Genomic DNA, 15,269 nt, shown 5'->3' with positions numbered 1-15,269 from the left:
ATTCTCATCACTGGAGGAGGAGGAGGAGGATCTGACAAGACACTGTGGCAGCTGAGTGACCCCCACAGCTCCCCAGCTGCTGCCTGCAGACCTCACACCTGGCCTGATGTGTCCCCTCATCTCCCCCTGAGGACTCACTCTCTGTGCTCACAGACCTCTCCAGGCTGTCCTGGCCCAGCTTTAAGAAAAGCAAGACTCTCCTCAGGACTCTCAGGGCCCAGCTACCAAGATGTTCCAGCAGCAGAGCTCTGCTGTGAGGCTCCTGCTCCCAGGGGCCCTTGGAACTCTCCAAGGCTTTGGGTGAAGGCAGAGGAGAAGCCCACCTAAGAATTCCTGAATCACAACCTCCTGTCAGATACATCCTTGGTTATCCTTGGTTTCACCTCTCTCCTCGCTGCCTTTCTGCACTGGTGCATGGCACATAAACCCTCAGCCCAGGCTGTGATAAGAACATTCAGATTCAGGAGGTCTTCAAGGGGCAGCAAAGCTCTCTTAGCAACATGCCTGCTCGTGCAGGAAGCTGGCAGCAAGAGAAAAACTGCCAGTGACTTTTCAGAGAGCATCTAGAGCTCAAAACAGCTGGCAGACCCCAGGCACCAGCAGGCTGGTGTCAGCAGAAGGGACAGACCCCTCTTTGTTGTCCCTGAGTCCCCTCACCTGCTGCCAGCAGGGAGGGATGACCCCTGTGCCATGCCCAAATATAACCCACCCCCAGGAGCAGCAGGACCCACAGACCTCTGCACAAAAATGCCTTCTCTGCTGGGAGCCTGCTCCTGCTGTGCCCTGGTTTCAATATTCTGGTGCAGATCAAGCAAGGGATGGAGTGGACAACAAAATGAGACCTTCCCTAGGCACAGGGGTGGGGGGCTCTGGTTCCTAAGCTCTGAACACAAAAAGCAGTTGTGGGAAACTGAAGGGAGCTGGAAAAGAGCAATTTTATCGTAGAGATCAAATCTGTTCCTGGGCTGAGTGAGTCTATTAGGCTGCCTTGATCAAGCCCTCAGCTCCCTTACCCCTCATCAGGTTTTTATATCCCTCTCTCCCCCCGCTCCCCTCAGGGTAAACAGCAGATTCCTGCTCCCAAAAGTTGTCCTCTCTTTGACAGACTGTTTCTTGTGCTGCCTGCACACAGGTTTGCACAGGGAGCAGGCTGCCCCTCTGCCATCCTGTGCCCACCCTCCAGTGCCCCAGACACAGGCACACAGTGCCACAAGCACGGGCACAGGCTGCAGGGCTGCTGGCCCCAACACCACTGACCTTTTTCTTCCTGTCCCGAGAGCGGTTCCTGCGCTTGCGGTTGGATTCCTCCCTCTCCTTCTGCTCCTGCAGAGCCTGAGCCTCAATATCTTTGATTTTCTTCAGCTGCTTAGCTGCTTGAGCCATGGCTGGTCAGACTGCAGTCCCCTCCAGAGCTCACACCTGCACTTTCCAGGCAGCACCCTCCAATTCCCGGCCGGGGGAGTTCGTTCCCCTCACCCCAATGCTGTCGACCCAGATGAGTGTGAAAGCAGTGATGAGAGGAAAATTGAAAGCAGTCAGTAAGCCCCAAAGGACAGCCAATGTCTCCAGGTAGTTGCTAGATGCAAGCTGGGACCACTTTATAAGCCATGAATAATCCCAAATCCAGGTGTTCCAGAGGTTCTCCGCACCATTGCAGCAGCCCTCGACTGTGCTGGCACATCACAGGAGCCTTCTTGTGGGACAGGACGCTGGGCTGGTGGTGTGCTCTCTCCCTCACTGCTTCTCCTGCAGTAGGGAAAAAGATGCAGGCAGTCAGCCACAGGAAGGAAAATAACTCCCAGCAATTAATGCATGATGACAAGAGAGAAGCAGTGGAAAAGGAGGCCGATGCATTTCATCCGACTCCTGAGTTCTCTGTAGCAATGCCTGAAGAGCAGCAACCTCTTCAGTCAGGGGCTTCTCCACTGCAGTGCTGCTGAGGCAGGCACATATTCCAGTCTCTCCAATTTTCTTCCTCCCTCCCAGTCAGTCTCTGTGCAGCAGCAGCCGCATCACTCACTCACTCTCCCGGCTACGATTCCATCTTCCTGCAAAGGGAGCACTGGGGAATGGCTGCATGGCTCAGCAGGCAGGCAGGCAGCATCTCTGCTCAGAAAACAGCAGATACTGCAAAGGATGTGCCAAGTACTGGAGCAAAGTGCAGCTCAGCAGCATCCTTCCCTGCTCGCATCTCCCCGCTGACTGAGCAGCAAGAGGAGGGGAGGGATCTTAGCGGTGAGCAGGAGACAGAAATGAAGGCTTCAGTCTGCTCTTCACACAGCAGCAGCAAAGTAAAGCCCAGCCAGCAGCTCCTGCCTGCCCAGGCATCACCAGAGCTCAAATCCTCTCCTAAGGAAGACTCCCAGAGTCAGCCATACCTTCTGAACACAGAGCCCTGCATTTCTCCTGCTGCTGTTCTCCAAAAGCACCAACAATTCCATGCTGGAGGCCTGGAGGAGAGACTTTGGCTCCTGCCCAAGGCTCCAGTGTGTAAGGGGAGCAGGACAAAACCAGGATGGGGTTTGGGGTGGGCTCAAAAAGGTCCCTCTTTGCATGGGCACCTGCAGCAAAGTGGGTTTATCTGTTCAGGCACTTGTGAGCAGCCTTGCCTTTATCAGCTCAGCTCTTGTCCCTTGACAAAAACATTGCCTAGGAGCAAACCCATGGGCAAAGCACCCACGGGAAAACTGCCTGCTCAGGTGGGACTCTGCAAATGCTGCACTTTTCTGGAACCAGCTCCCCAGTCCTAGGCAGCCGTGGTCCCCTGGTGATAAAAGATGGCAAAGCAGGGATTAATGTCAATTCCTCAGTTACCACCCAACAGTTATCTGGACTGGTGAGAAGCTGAGATGCAAACTGAATTTTGCACACACTGTAGGTCACTTTTTTGCTGGAGTAAGTTTTCTTGCATTTTTTCCCCTTTCTTTCTTTTCCCTTTCAAGTTCCCCCAGTTCTGTTGCTTTACCCATAGACCAAGGAGTGTGCTAAAATCAGGAAAAAAGACTGGCACATCAAACAGGTTTTAAAGAATATGATGACTGATAATGTAGAGAAGGTCCCAATGAAACATGAAGAACAGGAAATTATAAAATGTTACACTGTGTTTCCTAGCACAGCTTTAGTTCTGTGCATTTTTCCCTCATTGATAAATAACTCACTCAAGTCTAGATACAGCTGCACATCTTTTTATAGCAATGTTCTCTCAATGCCCATGGGGGGAAAAAAAAAAATCACAAAATTAAACAGAAGCTGCAGAATTTCAATGCTCCACAGGCAGAAGGAAGCTGGGAGCTCCCTTCAGTAAGACCATCACCTTAATAACAATAAAATAAAAAAATATCACCTTAATTGAGCCTCCTCCACACAGGTCCTTTGCTGGGGACTGAGGCTGAGGAAACATTTCCATAACTGATGGCAGCTGTCAAAATTTACCATAACATACTGGGAGCACCTCACTTCTAGATGTTGGACTTTGCATCCTAGATCAGCTCTCTGCTAGTTTGCATTCTTTTTCTTGTGGAATTTCCTGATTTTTCCAAACAGGGAGCTTGGGAATGACACCAAGTTCTGCTGTGTGCAGCAGCCTCATTTCCCTCAAACCAGCCTGGGCATCACCTGAGCTCCCTGCAGGACCCAGCTCTGCCTGAGCCTTGGCTCCAGTCCTGCTTGTGTGGTGTTTGTGGGTCCCCAGGACGAGGGAAGAGATGAGATCCTGACTCTGTGTTTCAGAAGGCTGATTTATTATTTTATGATATTATATTATATTTAAAATGCTATACTAAGGCTATAGTGAAAAAATAGAGAAAATATTATATCAGAAGGCTAGAGGAGAATGACAATAAAAACCTGTGAGTGGTCCTCAGAGTCCTACACAGCCTGACAGTGATTGGTCATTAATTAAAAACAATTCACATGGAGCCAATTAAAGATGCACCCGTTGGTGAACAAACTCCAGACCACGTTCCAAAAAATCAGATAATTATGGTTTGCATTTCTTTTCTGAGGCTTCTCAGGAGAAAAAATCCTGGTGAAGGGATCTTTCATAAAATGCCACGGTGGCACTGCCTTCCAGGTTCCAGGGCTTGGGCAGGGTCAGACCTCAGGCTCCAGGGCCTGGCACCCGGGGATGGCTGTGCTGCCCTCCAGCCTTTGGCACAAACATTCCTTTCCCCCCATGTCCAGAAAGCCCCTGCAGCCAGCGGGAGCATCCTCCCTCCGCGGCTGCCGCAGGACTCAGCCTCCTCCTCCTCCTCCACACAGATCCCACCTCTTAACTCCCTGCAAGCCAGAGCACAGCGAGCACCGAGCAGGAGCAGGAAAATAACCGGGAACTGATGGAGGAGATGCTGAGCTGGCCAGGCTTTGCATGCTCACAGCTTTGGAGAACGCTGTGGGCATGAAGTTGAGATGTCTCAGCTGCTAAAAAGCAAAATTCCCAGGTCTCTGCACACAGATCCCACCTCTTAACTCCCTGCAAGCCAGAGCACAGCGAGCACCGAGCAGGAGCAGGAAAATAACCGGGAACTGATGGAGGAGATGCTGAGCTGGCCAGGCTTTGCAGGCTCACAGCTTTGGAGAACGCTGTGGGCATGTGGTTGAGATGTCTCAGCTGCTAAAAAGCAGAATTCCTGAGTTTGCTCTGGGACCAAGGAGCAGAGCCCACCAGCTCTGTTTTATTGAGCCTAGGAGCCCCCTGGAAGATTTTTATTTTGTCCCTGCTGCTTTTAACCCGCTAACCTATTTGCTGGCTGAGGCACCAGGCACTGTGCTCTTTCTTTTTCTGAACAGTGAGAAGCATGTGGAGGGGAATGTGTGAGACCTCAGCTATCTGTTTCTCTTTTCCTGCTCCAGGCAGCCTTATGCAGGGCTACCAGATGCTCCAAACAAAAGGCTGGAATAAAAAGCAGCTGCATTCAAGAATAGGGACACTTAAAGAACTCACAGGGTAGAGTTTTAAAAGCCATCTAAGAAAGAAGTCACTCACAAAACCAGCCTGGAATAAGCTGTTCCAAGTGAACAGCAGAGCTCAGAACTGCAGGGCTCAGAGGGTGCACTTGAGCTGATGAGCAGCTTTTACCAGTGCAGCTGAGAGATACTTGCACTTTTCTAGGGCTAGGAATGTTTCCCTGCTAAAACTCATTTTCCTTCTCACTTAACCTGGGGCACTGTTGTGTTCTTCAGCCCCTGGCTCTGACACAGTTATGTGCATGAGCTGCCAGAGCTTCCAGACAGTGCTACCCCATAACATCATGTGGGAATCCATAAATCAGAGGGGTTTGGGAAAGCTGCAGAAGGCCTCAGAGACAGCAGAACTGGGATTGGAGCTGAGCAGGAGCCATGAGATTGGTCAGCAGAGAAAATATTTTAAAAGTAGAAAAGAAAGGACAAAGAGAACCATGGTCTGTGTATTAATGCTTGGCTAGAATAACTCCCTGAGCTACAGAAAAGTTCATTTAGAGAGATATCAGGGAGTTCTAAGGTTAATAATGGGGCTCTGTGTGTTGTGTTTGAGGCTCACAAGCAGGTGTTGGATTTGAAATAAGCAAAAATTATTTTAACCAAAGGTACCTGTGCTTATAGTGGTTGGATGGAATCACTGTCAATATAGAATATATACCATACAGATATAAATACTGTCAGTGTGCTTTGACTTTGTGTGATTGGTCAAAAAACTTTTAAAGTGAGTTGTAACATTGAGTTCTTGTTCTGCTGCCTGGGATGTGAGCTGCTGGCACCTTCCCATTGCCATAGCCATGGAATGAGAGTGATGCTGGACAATCAAACAGCTCAAGGCACCTTCCCAGCAGTCCTGTCCTGTTGGTGATTTGTATATAGACCCTGGCTGGTGATACATCACAATTCCCTTTTCTATCTTCCTTCTGCACCAACATTTCCTGCTTGGACCTCCTGAGCCCTGTGAATCCATGATGAAGGCTCTTGTGGACAGCAGTCAGGTTCCCAAGCAGATCAAAGTGCCCGTGGCACAGCTGGAGAGACAGAAATGATCAAGGGTGTCTGCAATGGCCTCTAAAATTCTGTTTTTTCCATTACTTTGTCCCCAGCCCTTCAGCCATCACCTGCTGACCCTCTCTGTCTGTTCTCAGGCAGTTCTGAGGTTCTCTTGCTGCAGACCAACTCCTGTGATTCGCTTTGGTCCCAAGAGCGAGCTCCGAACACAGCGCAAAGGAGGACAAGGACACTCCTGGAGCAGCTGCAGTCTCACTTCAGACTGCAGGAGATTTTTATCGGCAGGGAACAGGCGGCAGCTCGAACCTGCTCCCCTGGAGAACAGCTCCTCCCAGCGGGGCTGGCTGGAGCCCTGGCCCAGGGAATCTGGGGACCAGCAAAAACTCAGCTCTTCCTGAGCAAAGCATTTCTGGATGACTGAACTGAACACATAGGATGGGTTTCTTTGCATAGTCAATTAAATAAAATACTTTTGATCAAGGTATTGATAGTATTTCCTTCAACTCTGTTGGGTTTTTTTGGGTTCTGTTTTTTTTTGTTGTTGTTGGTTTTTTTTTTTGTATTTTTTTTTATTTTTTTGGGTTTTTTGAGAGGAGAGCAGACAGAGCTGTTTCAGTTCTTAAATTTCTTAAATGGGTGCCTGGTTTTGATTTTCTCTTTTAGTTGCATCTAGAGCTTGAGGTTTTTAAGCCATCTAAGTGAGATAGGAAGCCCAAGGTTTATTTATATGCACTAGTTGGGTTTTTTGCAAAGCAAACATAAACAAGAAATCCGATGGCAATTTTAAATCAATCCCCTTAAAAGATAACCCAAAATGTTTTACAATATTGATAATTGCAGAACAAGCAGTGTTTTACCTTTCCCTGAGATACCAGAGAGGATTTCATCCCTACCCAACGATGGGTTCAGAGCTCTTGTCTTGGCACCTCCCTGGGATTTGGGTTGGGGAAGCAGCACTCCAGCTGAATGGCCTTTGCTGCTTTTCAAACACCTGCCTTGACCTCTGACAGCATGATTTAAAGGTTACCTAGAGGCAGCTACCCCTGGCCATCCAGGTGAGACTGTCCTGAGCAGGGGCACACACTCAGGACATTCTCAGGAAGCATTTGCCCTGTGACTGATGCCAAGGTTCTGTCTCCTGCCAGTGTTTGGCTGGGAAAAAAGGGACCTAGAGATCTGCTGCACATTTAAAAAAAGCTCATTGTCTTCAACATTCATGCAGGATGCAGGGCAGGAGAAGAAGGAAATGGATTTAGGATTTTCACTTAACTCACCACATAGTATTTTTTTTATCCAACAGGGATTTTTATCTTCTTTGGAGAAGTTGTTTGGGAAGTATCTGGGATTGCAGATGATCTCTGGCTGCTGCTTGTTCCTATTGCATAAAATGACAATTTCAGCAAAGAGACTTTCTCCTTTAGCTGAAAGGCACCAAGTGCATATATTAACCAACGTGTCGTGGAAAATTTTCAGTAATTTAATTTAATTATTTGTCCCACAGCACCATATTTATCACTTTTTCCTTGAAAACAGATATTTTTATTATGATAACTGTTACTTCAGTCACACACTGGGATCCTAGTCTGTGACACAAATGACAGACACACTGGCACAGTGACAACAGCCACTAGCCAGAGTTCACAGGGCAAACTGTTTGGCAAGGGAGAGCAAACAAATACTGACAGAGGAACCCTTGGGAAAATTGTGACACAAAATGAACTTTCTGTGCCAGTTTCACACACAGAGCTGTCCAACAGAATAGAACCTCCCCATAAGGAAGGAAACTTGGAAACAAATTCCTGGCTTTCTCTGTTTCAAGGTGTTTCTGCACCTGTTCCAAGAGATAAGCTGGAGTCCTGCCTTGCTCTAGGTGAAAAATCAATGTTTGGTGAAGTTGCTGAGATTCTCTGTATTTGGGGCAAAAGAATTTTACATTCAAAGCTCAACTTCAGGCATCTATTTTTAGGTAAATTATTCTGGCTGACGACTGTGATGATAAGAGATGCTGCAGGCCTCACTCAGCTGCTGTAAACCTGGTCTGCCTCTGCCAATCTGCATTCCTCCATCAGTTGCAGAGATTGGATCTCAGCAAGGAGCTCTTTCCCTCAGCTAATTAAGGTGGTTCAGTCCCTTTTAGCTGTTTCTGAATTACCTCTCTGATGAGCTTTCAGAAGGGCTGGAACCCTTTCAGATCATTCTCCTTTCAGTCACTTTCTCTCCAAAACCACCACTCCAGTCTCCCAGGCAGCAGTTTTGTTGTGTTCAAACTCTTCCCTGCACACTGAGAGCTGGGAGCGGCACTTTGGTTCACCCAGCAGCTGGAGCAAGGCTGAGAGGGCTGAACTGAGCAGCTCTGCCATGGCCACAGAGGGACCCTGGCTGGGCCCTGCAGAACCTGCAGGAGCAACTGATCACACCGTGCTGCCAGAGCTTGGTGCTCTGCAAAACCTGATTTCAAACCTGCTTTGGATTGGCAATTCTCCCGAAACAAATCAAACCCAAATCAAATCAAATCAAACCCAAACCAAACCAAACCAAACCCAAACCAAACCAAACCAAACCAGACCAAACCAAACCAAACCAGACCAAACCAAACCAAACCAGACCAAACCAAACCAAACCAGACCAAACCAAACCAGACCAAACCACACCAAAACCAAACCCAAACCCAAACCAAACCAAACCAAACCAAACCATGCTCTAATGGTAGGATCTGATAGTTTGTTGGCCAAGATTCTCAAGAAGAGGTCACCTAGCTCATGGCTCCAACCAGGTGTGGTTGTCATCAAGTCAGCCCACACAAACTGACCTGGGTGTTTTGTTGTTACTTTTTAATTACCAACCAGTTAACAATTCAGCCTGTTTGATCAAATAATGCTTTTTATGAAAGCATTGTGCCTTCTTGAAGAGAGCCTTGTGACAGCACATCTGTGGAAAGGCCTCTGGAGGGTTCTTGAGTCTCTGTGTGGCTCGGGCCAGCCCTGGGGGCACAGGAGGCCGAGGCAGGGGCTCTCTGCTGAGGATTGTCATGCTTGTCACAGGGAAATTCAACTGTCACAGGGAAACTGAAGCTCTGATCCCAGCCATGCTGGCACTGTGCTTCCCTCTAGCGTTGTCAGAGCTCTGAGCTGGAGGAGAACACTCAGGAACACTGTGGGATGGCATCCCAGGGATCCAGCTGTGCCTTCCAGCTGCAGGGCAAGCCTGGCTGGGGAAAATTCCTCCTCCTCCTGTTCCAGGTTCTCCTTACAGATGGAGGAGCAGCTGAAGGGGATGGAGGGAACTTCAAACACACCCTGCCAGTTTTACAGGACACAAGTCAAAATTACAAATTGAAGCTGGTAAAAGCCAGGACCACGCTCGGTTTTGGGCAGCCTGGGCAGAGAGGAGTTTGAAGGTGGTGATTTCTGGAAAAGCTTCAAGTTTGTTCTTCTTTTTCCCTTATTGGAAATTCTAGATAAAAATTAACACGATCAGGAGGTCTCATAAGTGAATTCTCTTTCAGTGGAAAGGCTCACAGGGAATCCCAGTCCCAGGACCAAATATCAGGGACAACATCCAGCACCCAAACGGAAGAAAAAAAATTTACACGCACAACTGACATCCAAAATGGCTCAACATAATTTATTTTTTTATGTTAAAATGTACAGAGTTCTTTTGAAAGTACTTGCTAGAAAGGGGAAAAAAAAGTGATATTACATACAAGGAGAGGAAGGGAGACCATCCAGCCAGGAGCGTATGACATGGAGAATTACAAAGGCATCTAGGCACCCCCTTCCCCTTAGCTTACAAGTCACCATGAACAAAGTACAAAGAGGTTACAAAACAGGAAAAGCAAATATAAACAGACAGGAATAGACTCAGCTTCATTTGTACATGCGGCTTTTAGAGGCATCTGGAGCTCCTATTCACACACTCTAGAGATCTCTTTAAAGAGAATTTTATCTTTCTTAAAATAGTTTTTAATATTCTACAACAAAGATAAAAAATTTTAAAGATGGAATGAAATGAAAAAGCTCTTATTTTTAAAAGGCATCGAAGTCACTAACAGTGAGTTTTTTTTTTAATTTCTTTTAGAAGATTACCCAAGTTATCTTGCTAAAAATACATATTTTTTTTTAAACAGAAGTGAAAAAATGGTAGGTACCAATATTACTGCGTTGGATAATTTCTTTTTATATATAGAAAAGAACTTTTTTTTTTTTTTTCTACAATAGTTCTACAGTCACAAAGGTTTGTGGAAAAGGGAGCTGCCCAATTGATAAAAAAACCCATACAAAACCAAACCAAACATAAAGGCAAACAAACTAAATTGATGGCCCTCGTTTCAACAGCTTCTCCTCCTGTCTCAGACCCACCCCCACCCCAGGAAGCAGCGACACAGCTGAAGATCTAAGAAGAGAGGGCAGCACAGTGCGCTTTCTACACGGGTTATTTGGAACTGGAATAGTATATACAGAGAAATGGGGTCCTACACAGCCTTGTACATGCTCAAAACTAAACAGAAATAAAAAGTGGAAGTCCTTTGAATTCTGCCTTTTATGGTTAGCAGTTACTGGAGGAAAAGTCCATTTTAGTGCATCTGAAGAAACCCCAACTTTTAGATTCTTTTGGTTTAAAAACAAAAGGAATTAGTCTTATTAATGTGTCTGCATTTCTACTTCACATACAATAAAAAAAAGAACTTTACATTAAAGGGTTGTCCCTTTTTGTATTGGGTGACACGCCAGCAGTGTAGCCAAAATTAATGCAGATTGGATTTTGCAGCAATTAACAGCAAAATCCTGCAGCCCAGATCCTGCTGCGGTGTTGGGACGGTTTCACTGCTGCAAAAGAGGCTGATTCCCTTCTTTTCCCCACACGGGATCAAATGTGTGGCTATTTCTACAAAATGGATATCAAGCACAGAAAGAGAATCAGGAAAAACATCACTGACCCCCGGAGAGCGGCACATTCAGCACCTTCCTAGCCCAGACCAGGAGTGGAAGAGTGACAAGGACACCACAGCCTGCTCAGCCCAGTCACCAAATGCACACTTTTTCTTCCAGCATTGCCCAAGCCAAGAGATTTAACTGGAAACAGCTGCTGCTGAGCTCAGTCTGCCTCCAAAGGCTCCGAACCAAAGCCCTCAGCATTTCCAAGTGGGAACTAAAGCAGTCTGGGATCTCAGAGCTGTGGCTGGTCACCAGAAGAGCCTGGAACCATTTCCTTGTCCTGACAGACCATTACCCACCCCGTCCTCTTCACCACTGCAGAAGGGATACAGAACAAGTTCTCTCTTGAGATGCTTCCAGCAGTTCAGTGACAGAACGTGTGTGCATGCATGCACATGTGTGTTCACGTGCACGTCTGCGTGGTGCGTGGGATCGTTTTAAAGTTACATTTTATATTTTCAGCATAAAACATACAATTTCAATTAACTCATCTACAAAAACACCAATGTGAATGGTTTATTGTTTACACTTAACTCCAAATTTTACTGAGGGTGAGTGAGGGAGTCAAGGAAAATTAAAGCTTTTTCCTGACTTGCAGAAATAAAGATTTTCCTTTATCCTCTGTGTCCCCTTCCAAATCTCCCAATAAGTGCCTCCTGCAAGAAGTAGGAAATGTTAGGTGGGGTTTAGAGGGAGGGGTTGTTATTCTTTGAGATGTCAAACATTTTACACGGCTGCAGCGCTAGAAACTGCATACAGAGGGGCACAGGGGAGGGAAAAGGACATATATTGAAAAAAAATTTAGGAAGATGATTTCACGTTACACATAGTCTGTCCACTTTGTCAGCAAAGTAAGGCTCTTTTTAAATTATGAGAAGATTTTGTGCATGTTTCCCCTCTAAAAAACATCTGTAAGTGATTTTAGCTGTAAAATGTTTGACGATTGTGAAGAAAAGAAAAACAAACGAACAAACGAAAATCAAAAAAATAAAGACCAGGCTTCCTAAAAAATAAAATAAACCAAAGAAAATCCCTCTAAATCTACAGCAATATTTTAACTGGAAAAAGGTCCATTTTCTCTGGTTCGTCAGTATAAAAGGTTCCTTTATTTATATTTATTTCAGTTTTTAGGATGCAAGTCGATCTTGCTCATCTTCTCATGTATGGTCCATTAAGAGACTGCTTGGGCACCCCAGCAGCATTCATGTAGCTGTGATGGGAGGGGCCAGTGTACATCATGTTTCCATGAGGATTTGGCTGCATAGGCTGCTGGGTATAGGCCTGGCTCCCCATCATTCCCATCTGCATCTGCATAGGATACTGTGCTGTCTGATTCATGTAGGCAGGATTACTGTGGTAACTGCTGTTCATCATGGGCTGGGTCATCCTGTAGCTGTTCATGGCGTTCAGGTTCATATTCATGGAGTTGACGTTGTAGGGCGCCGTTGGCATCAGGTTGACGCCCATGTTCATGCCCCGCTGCACGGCCAAGGTCCGAGGCCCGGCCTGCATGGCCACGGCCGGGGGGCTGCGGCCGTACAGCTGCTGCTGGTGGGCACTGGCAGAGGGCAGGGGGGCGGATTTGGAGCGGATGGAGATGTGCCCCTTGACGGGCATCTGCCCCTGCAGCCTCTGCGTGTGCGGGATGCCGATGTTGGTGGCGGACATGTTGCACTGAAGCAGAGGGGAGGTGAGGTTCATGGTGGTGGAGGCCAGGTTTGGTGGGGGTGTCATAGTGGCTTGTGCTTGTGGGGTGCCGGCCAGGGGGTGAGAAGGAGCCAGCTGAGCCAGCCCCGTGTTGGAAAGAGAAACGCTGGTTGCATAGGAAGTCACAGCAGGAGAATGGCTATAAGGCATGGCATGAGGGTCCATAATGGTGTTTGTCAGCTGCTGCAACTTGGCTAAACTGAACGTGGCTGATGGTTGCGAATAGCTCCCGGCACCAAAATCCCCTGGAATCCTCTCATAGATGCTTATGTTACCAGTGCTGCCCGATTCAGGTATTTCCATGATCATAGGTGCTGGGGTGAAGCTGTTGTTCATGCTACACTGAGATAACGGAGGTTGCTGCTGGGGTGGAGGTGGGGGCTGGGGCTGCTGGGACTGAGGCTGCTGCTGTTGTGGCTGTGTCGTTGGTTGCTGGTTACTTGGGGGCCTTTCTACTACACAGCTCTGAGGTGACTTGATATTACAGTTTGCTGCAGGCTGGACACTGTTTTGCTGCATCATGCTGCAACTGCTGCCAATGTTTGCCATTTGCTGAGTGACAACACAACTGTTCTGAGTGAGGCTGCTAGAAGAAGACAGTCCTCCGTACGAACAGCTGCTCTGGGAAGAGTTATTTCCACAAATGCTGCCTCCCATCGTGGAGTCATAGCTGCTGGGGTTTTCATAATTCTCTGTAGTGCTCTCAATGCTGCCAAGGTCACTGAAGCCACTATCCACCACCTGCTGGGAGTGGTCCGATACTGAAGGCACATCCATCATGGGGCTGGTCTCCATGTTCTGCATAGAGGGTGCGGACAGGGATCCTTGCTCAGGACTGATCTGTGTGTAGCTGCTCTCCAGAGCAGGCACGTTTGGGCTGCTGACAGAACGCACAGACTGGCTGGGGTGGGACTGAACAGAGGATATTGGACTGTTGTGTTCTGAGGCCTGGCAATCTTCGACCATTGATATCTGAGGATCCTCCTCAGTCTGGGTGTAACTCTGCAAAGTCTGACAAGCTGCAAGAGTTTCTTCACAGTCCTGGTAAGCTACATCGTGCTCATTGCTTTCCTCCTGTGTCAGGGACTGGACTGCTTGAACAGTTTCAAGATCTAGTTCACTATGAGGAATCTCCTCCTCTTCCTTTAATTCAATTAACCCCTCTTTAGTACTTTGCTCTTCTTCGTGATCATCTTCAGACCCAGGGACGTGCTCTGAGCCCACTGATGTCTCATTGGAAGCCTGCTCTTCCTCAGAATCTGCCTCTGCTTCATCTTTTTCTTTTGCATCCTCTCTACTGCTTGGGATGCTTGTTTCTAAAAAACATTCTTGCACCTGAGGCTCCTCCTTCACCCCTTCTTTAACAGGCTGTTCCTCCAGTTCCTTTTTCTTCAAAGACTCTGGATGACCATCATCTTCATCATCAGCATCATGATCTTCGTTTTGATTTGTCACTACTGCAACTTCCTCTTCTTCCTCATGGTCATGTTCAGGTTCATCTAATTCTTGCTGCTCTTCTTCTGATTGCCTCTGCTCTTCTAAAATCCGTGGCTTCTCCTCTACCTCCTCTTCTATCTCGGGTTCTTTTACTTCTGGCACTGGACTGCTGTTGCTGTCCACAGGAGAAACTGCTCTTACTTCACTGCTGCCTATGTCTTCCTCTTCTCCCTCTCCTACCTCTTCTGCTTCCATATTCACATCTTCCTCTTTCCTTTCCTCAGTCAGAGGCAGGTCCTTCTGCTCAACACATTCTTCTTTATCTGAAATTTTGGATTTACGCCCTGCTTTTGAATTAGCTACCACTTCATCAACCCTTTCATCCTGAGCTGACAGTGGCACCTCCTCCCGGGTCAGTTTAAATCCTGGTTTTCGACCAGGCCTTTTCTTCCAGTGGACTGGCTTTCTGCTTTTCCCTTTTGGCCATCCCTTCTTCTTTTTCACAGGTGTGGAAGTATCTGGCTCAAGTGAAGAATCTTTTGCTTCACTATTCCTCAGCAAAGATAACGGTTTCAAGGGTGGGTTACCTGAAAATACAAATTGAAAGACACTGTTCAAACACTTTTGTTTGACCTAGGCATTCATGGAAGCCTTCCCAAGCATGCCCAACATGTTTATCAACTTCAATATTAGCTCAGAAATTTATTAGAATTTATTTATTGATTTAGAAATATTAGTTTAGAAAAACTAGTCTAAATCTGAACCATTTGTTAACTGCTGCAACACAGCCTAACTGAAAGTCATCAGTTAATGAGGCAACAATTTTTTCTTGTGGGCTAATGGCATCATACTTGTTTTGCACACAGCTGTTGATTTTTATTTCACTGACTGCTTTGCACTGTGTAGCCCATCAAAACAACAGGACATCTAATAAAGAAGATTGCTAACAGAGTATCTGAGTGACAGATGCGACTTCTGAATTGTCAGAGGACTCAAAGCAACCAGTCACAAATTATTTTGTTTTTAGAACTGAAGGTTCAGAAACCTTTGAGGAGATATGAGAAGCTGAGAGGGTGAACATGCAATGTGATGAAGAAGAGGATATCAGAAGAGGCAATTTAATATTTCCTTTTGTTATGGAAAATTGGGGGCTTGCCAGTTCATTTCCATTTTATTTCTCTAAGTGACTCTGCTGCCTAGGTTTTTCCACAATCACAGAAACTA

General features: G+C 46.9%; 1 protein-coding gene across 1 annotated transcript in view; it reads right to left on the bottom strand.

Annotated features, from left to right (window-relative positions):
- Positions 1-9,570: 9,570 nt before the first annotated feature.
- Positions 9,571-15,269, bottom strand: part of KAT6A (lysine acetyltransferase 6A) — a 30,154-nt gene continuing 24,455 nt past the window's right edge. Inside the window, exon 18 of the mRNA XM_009097676.4 lies at positions 9,571-14,632. Coding sequence (XP_009095924.3) covers positions 12,051-14,632 — 2,582 coding nt within the window. The 3' untranslated portion in view covers positions 9,571-12,050. The remainder of the gene's footprint in view (positions 14,633-15,269) is intronic.

Source organism: Serinus canaria, chromosome 22, assembly GCF_022539315.1.
Source record: "Serinus canaria isolate serCan28SL12 chromosome 22, serCan2020, whole genome shotgun sequence".
NCBI lineage: Eukaryota > Metazoa > Chordata > Aves > Passeriformes > Fringillidae > Serinus > Serinus canaria.
This window is presented reverse-complemented; position numbering and strand designations above follow the sequence as displayed.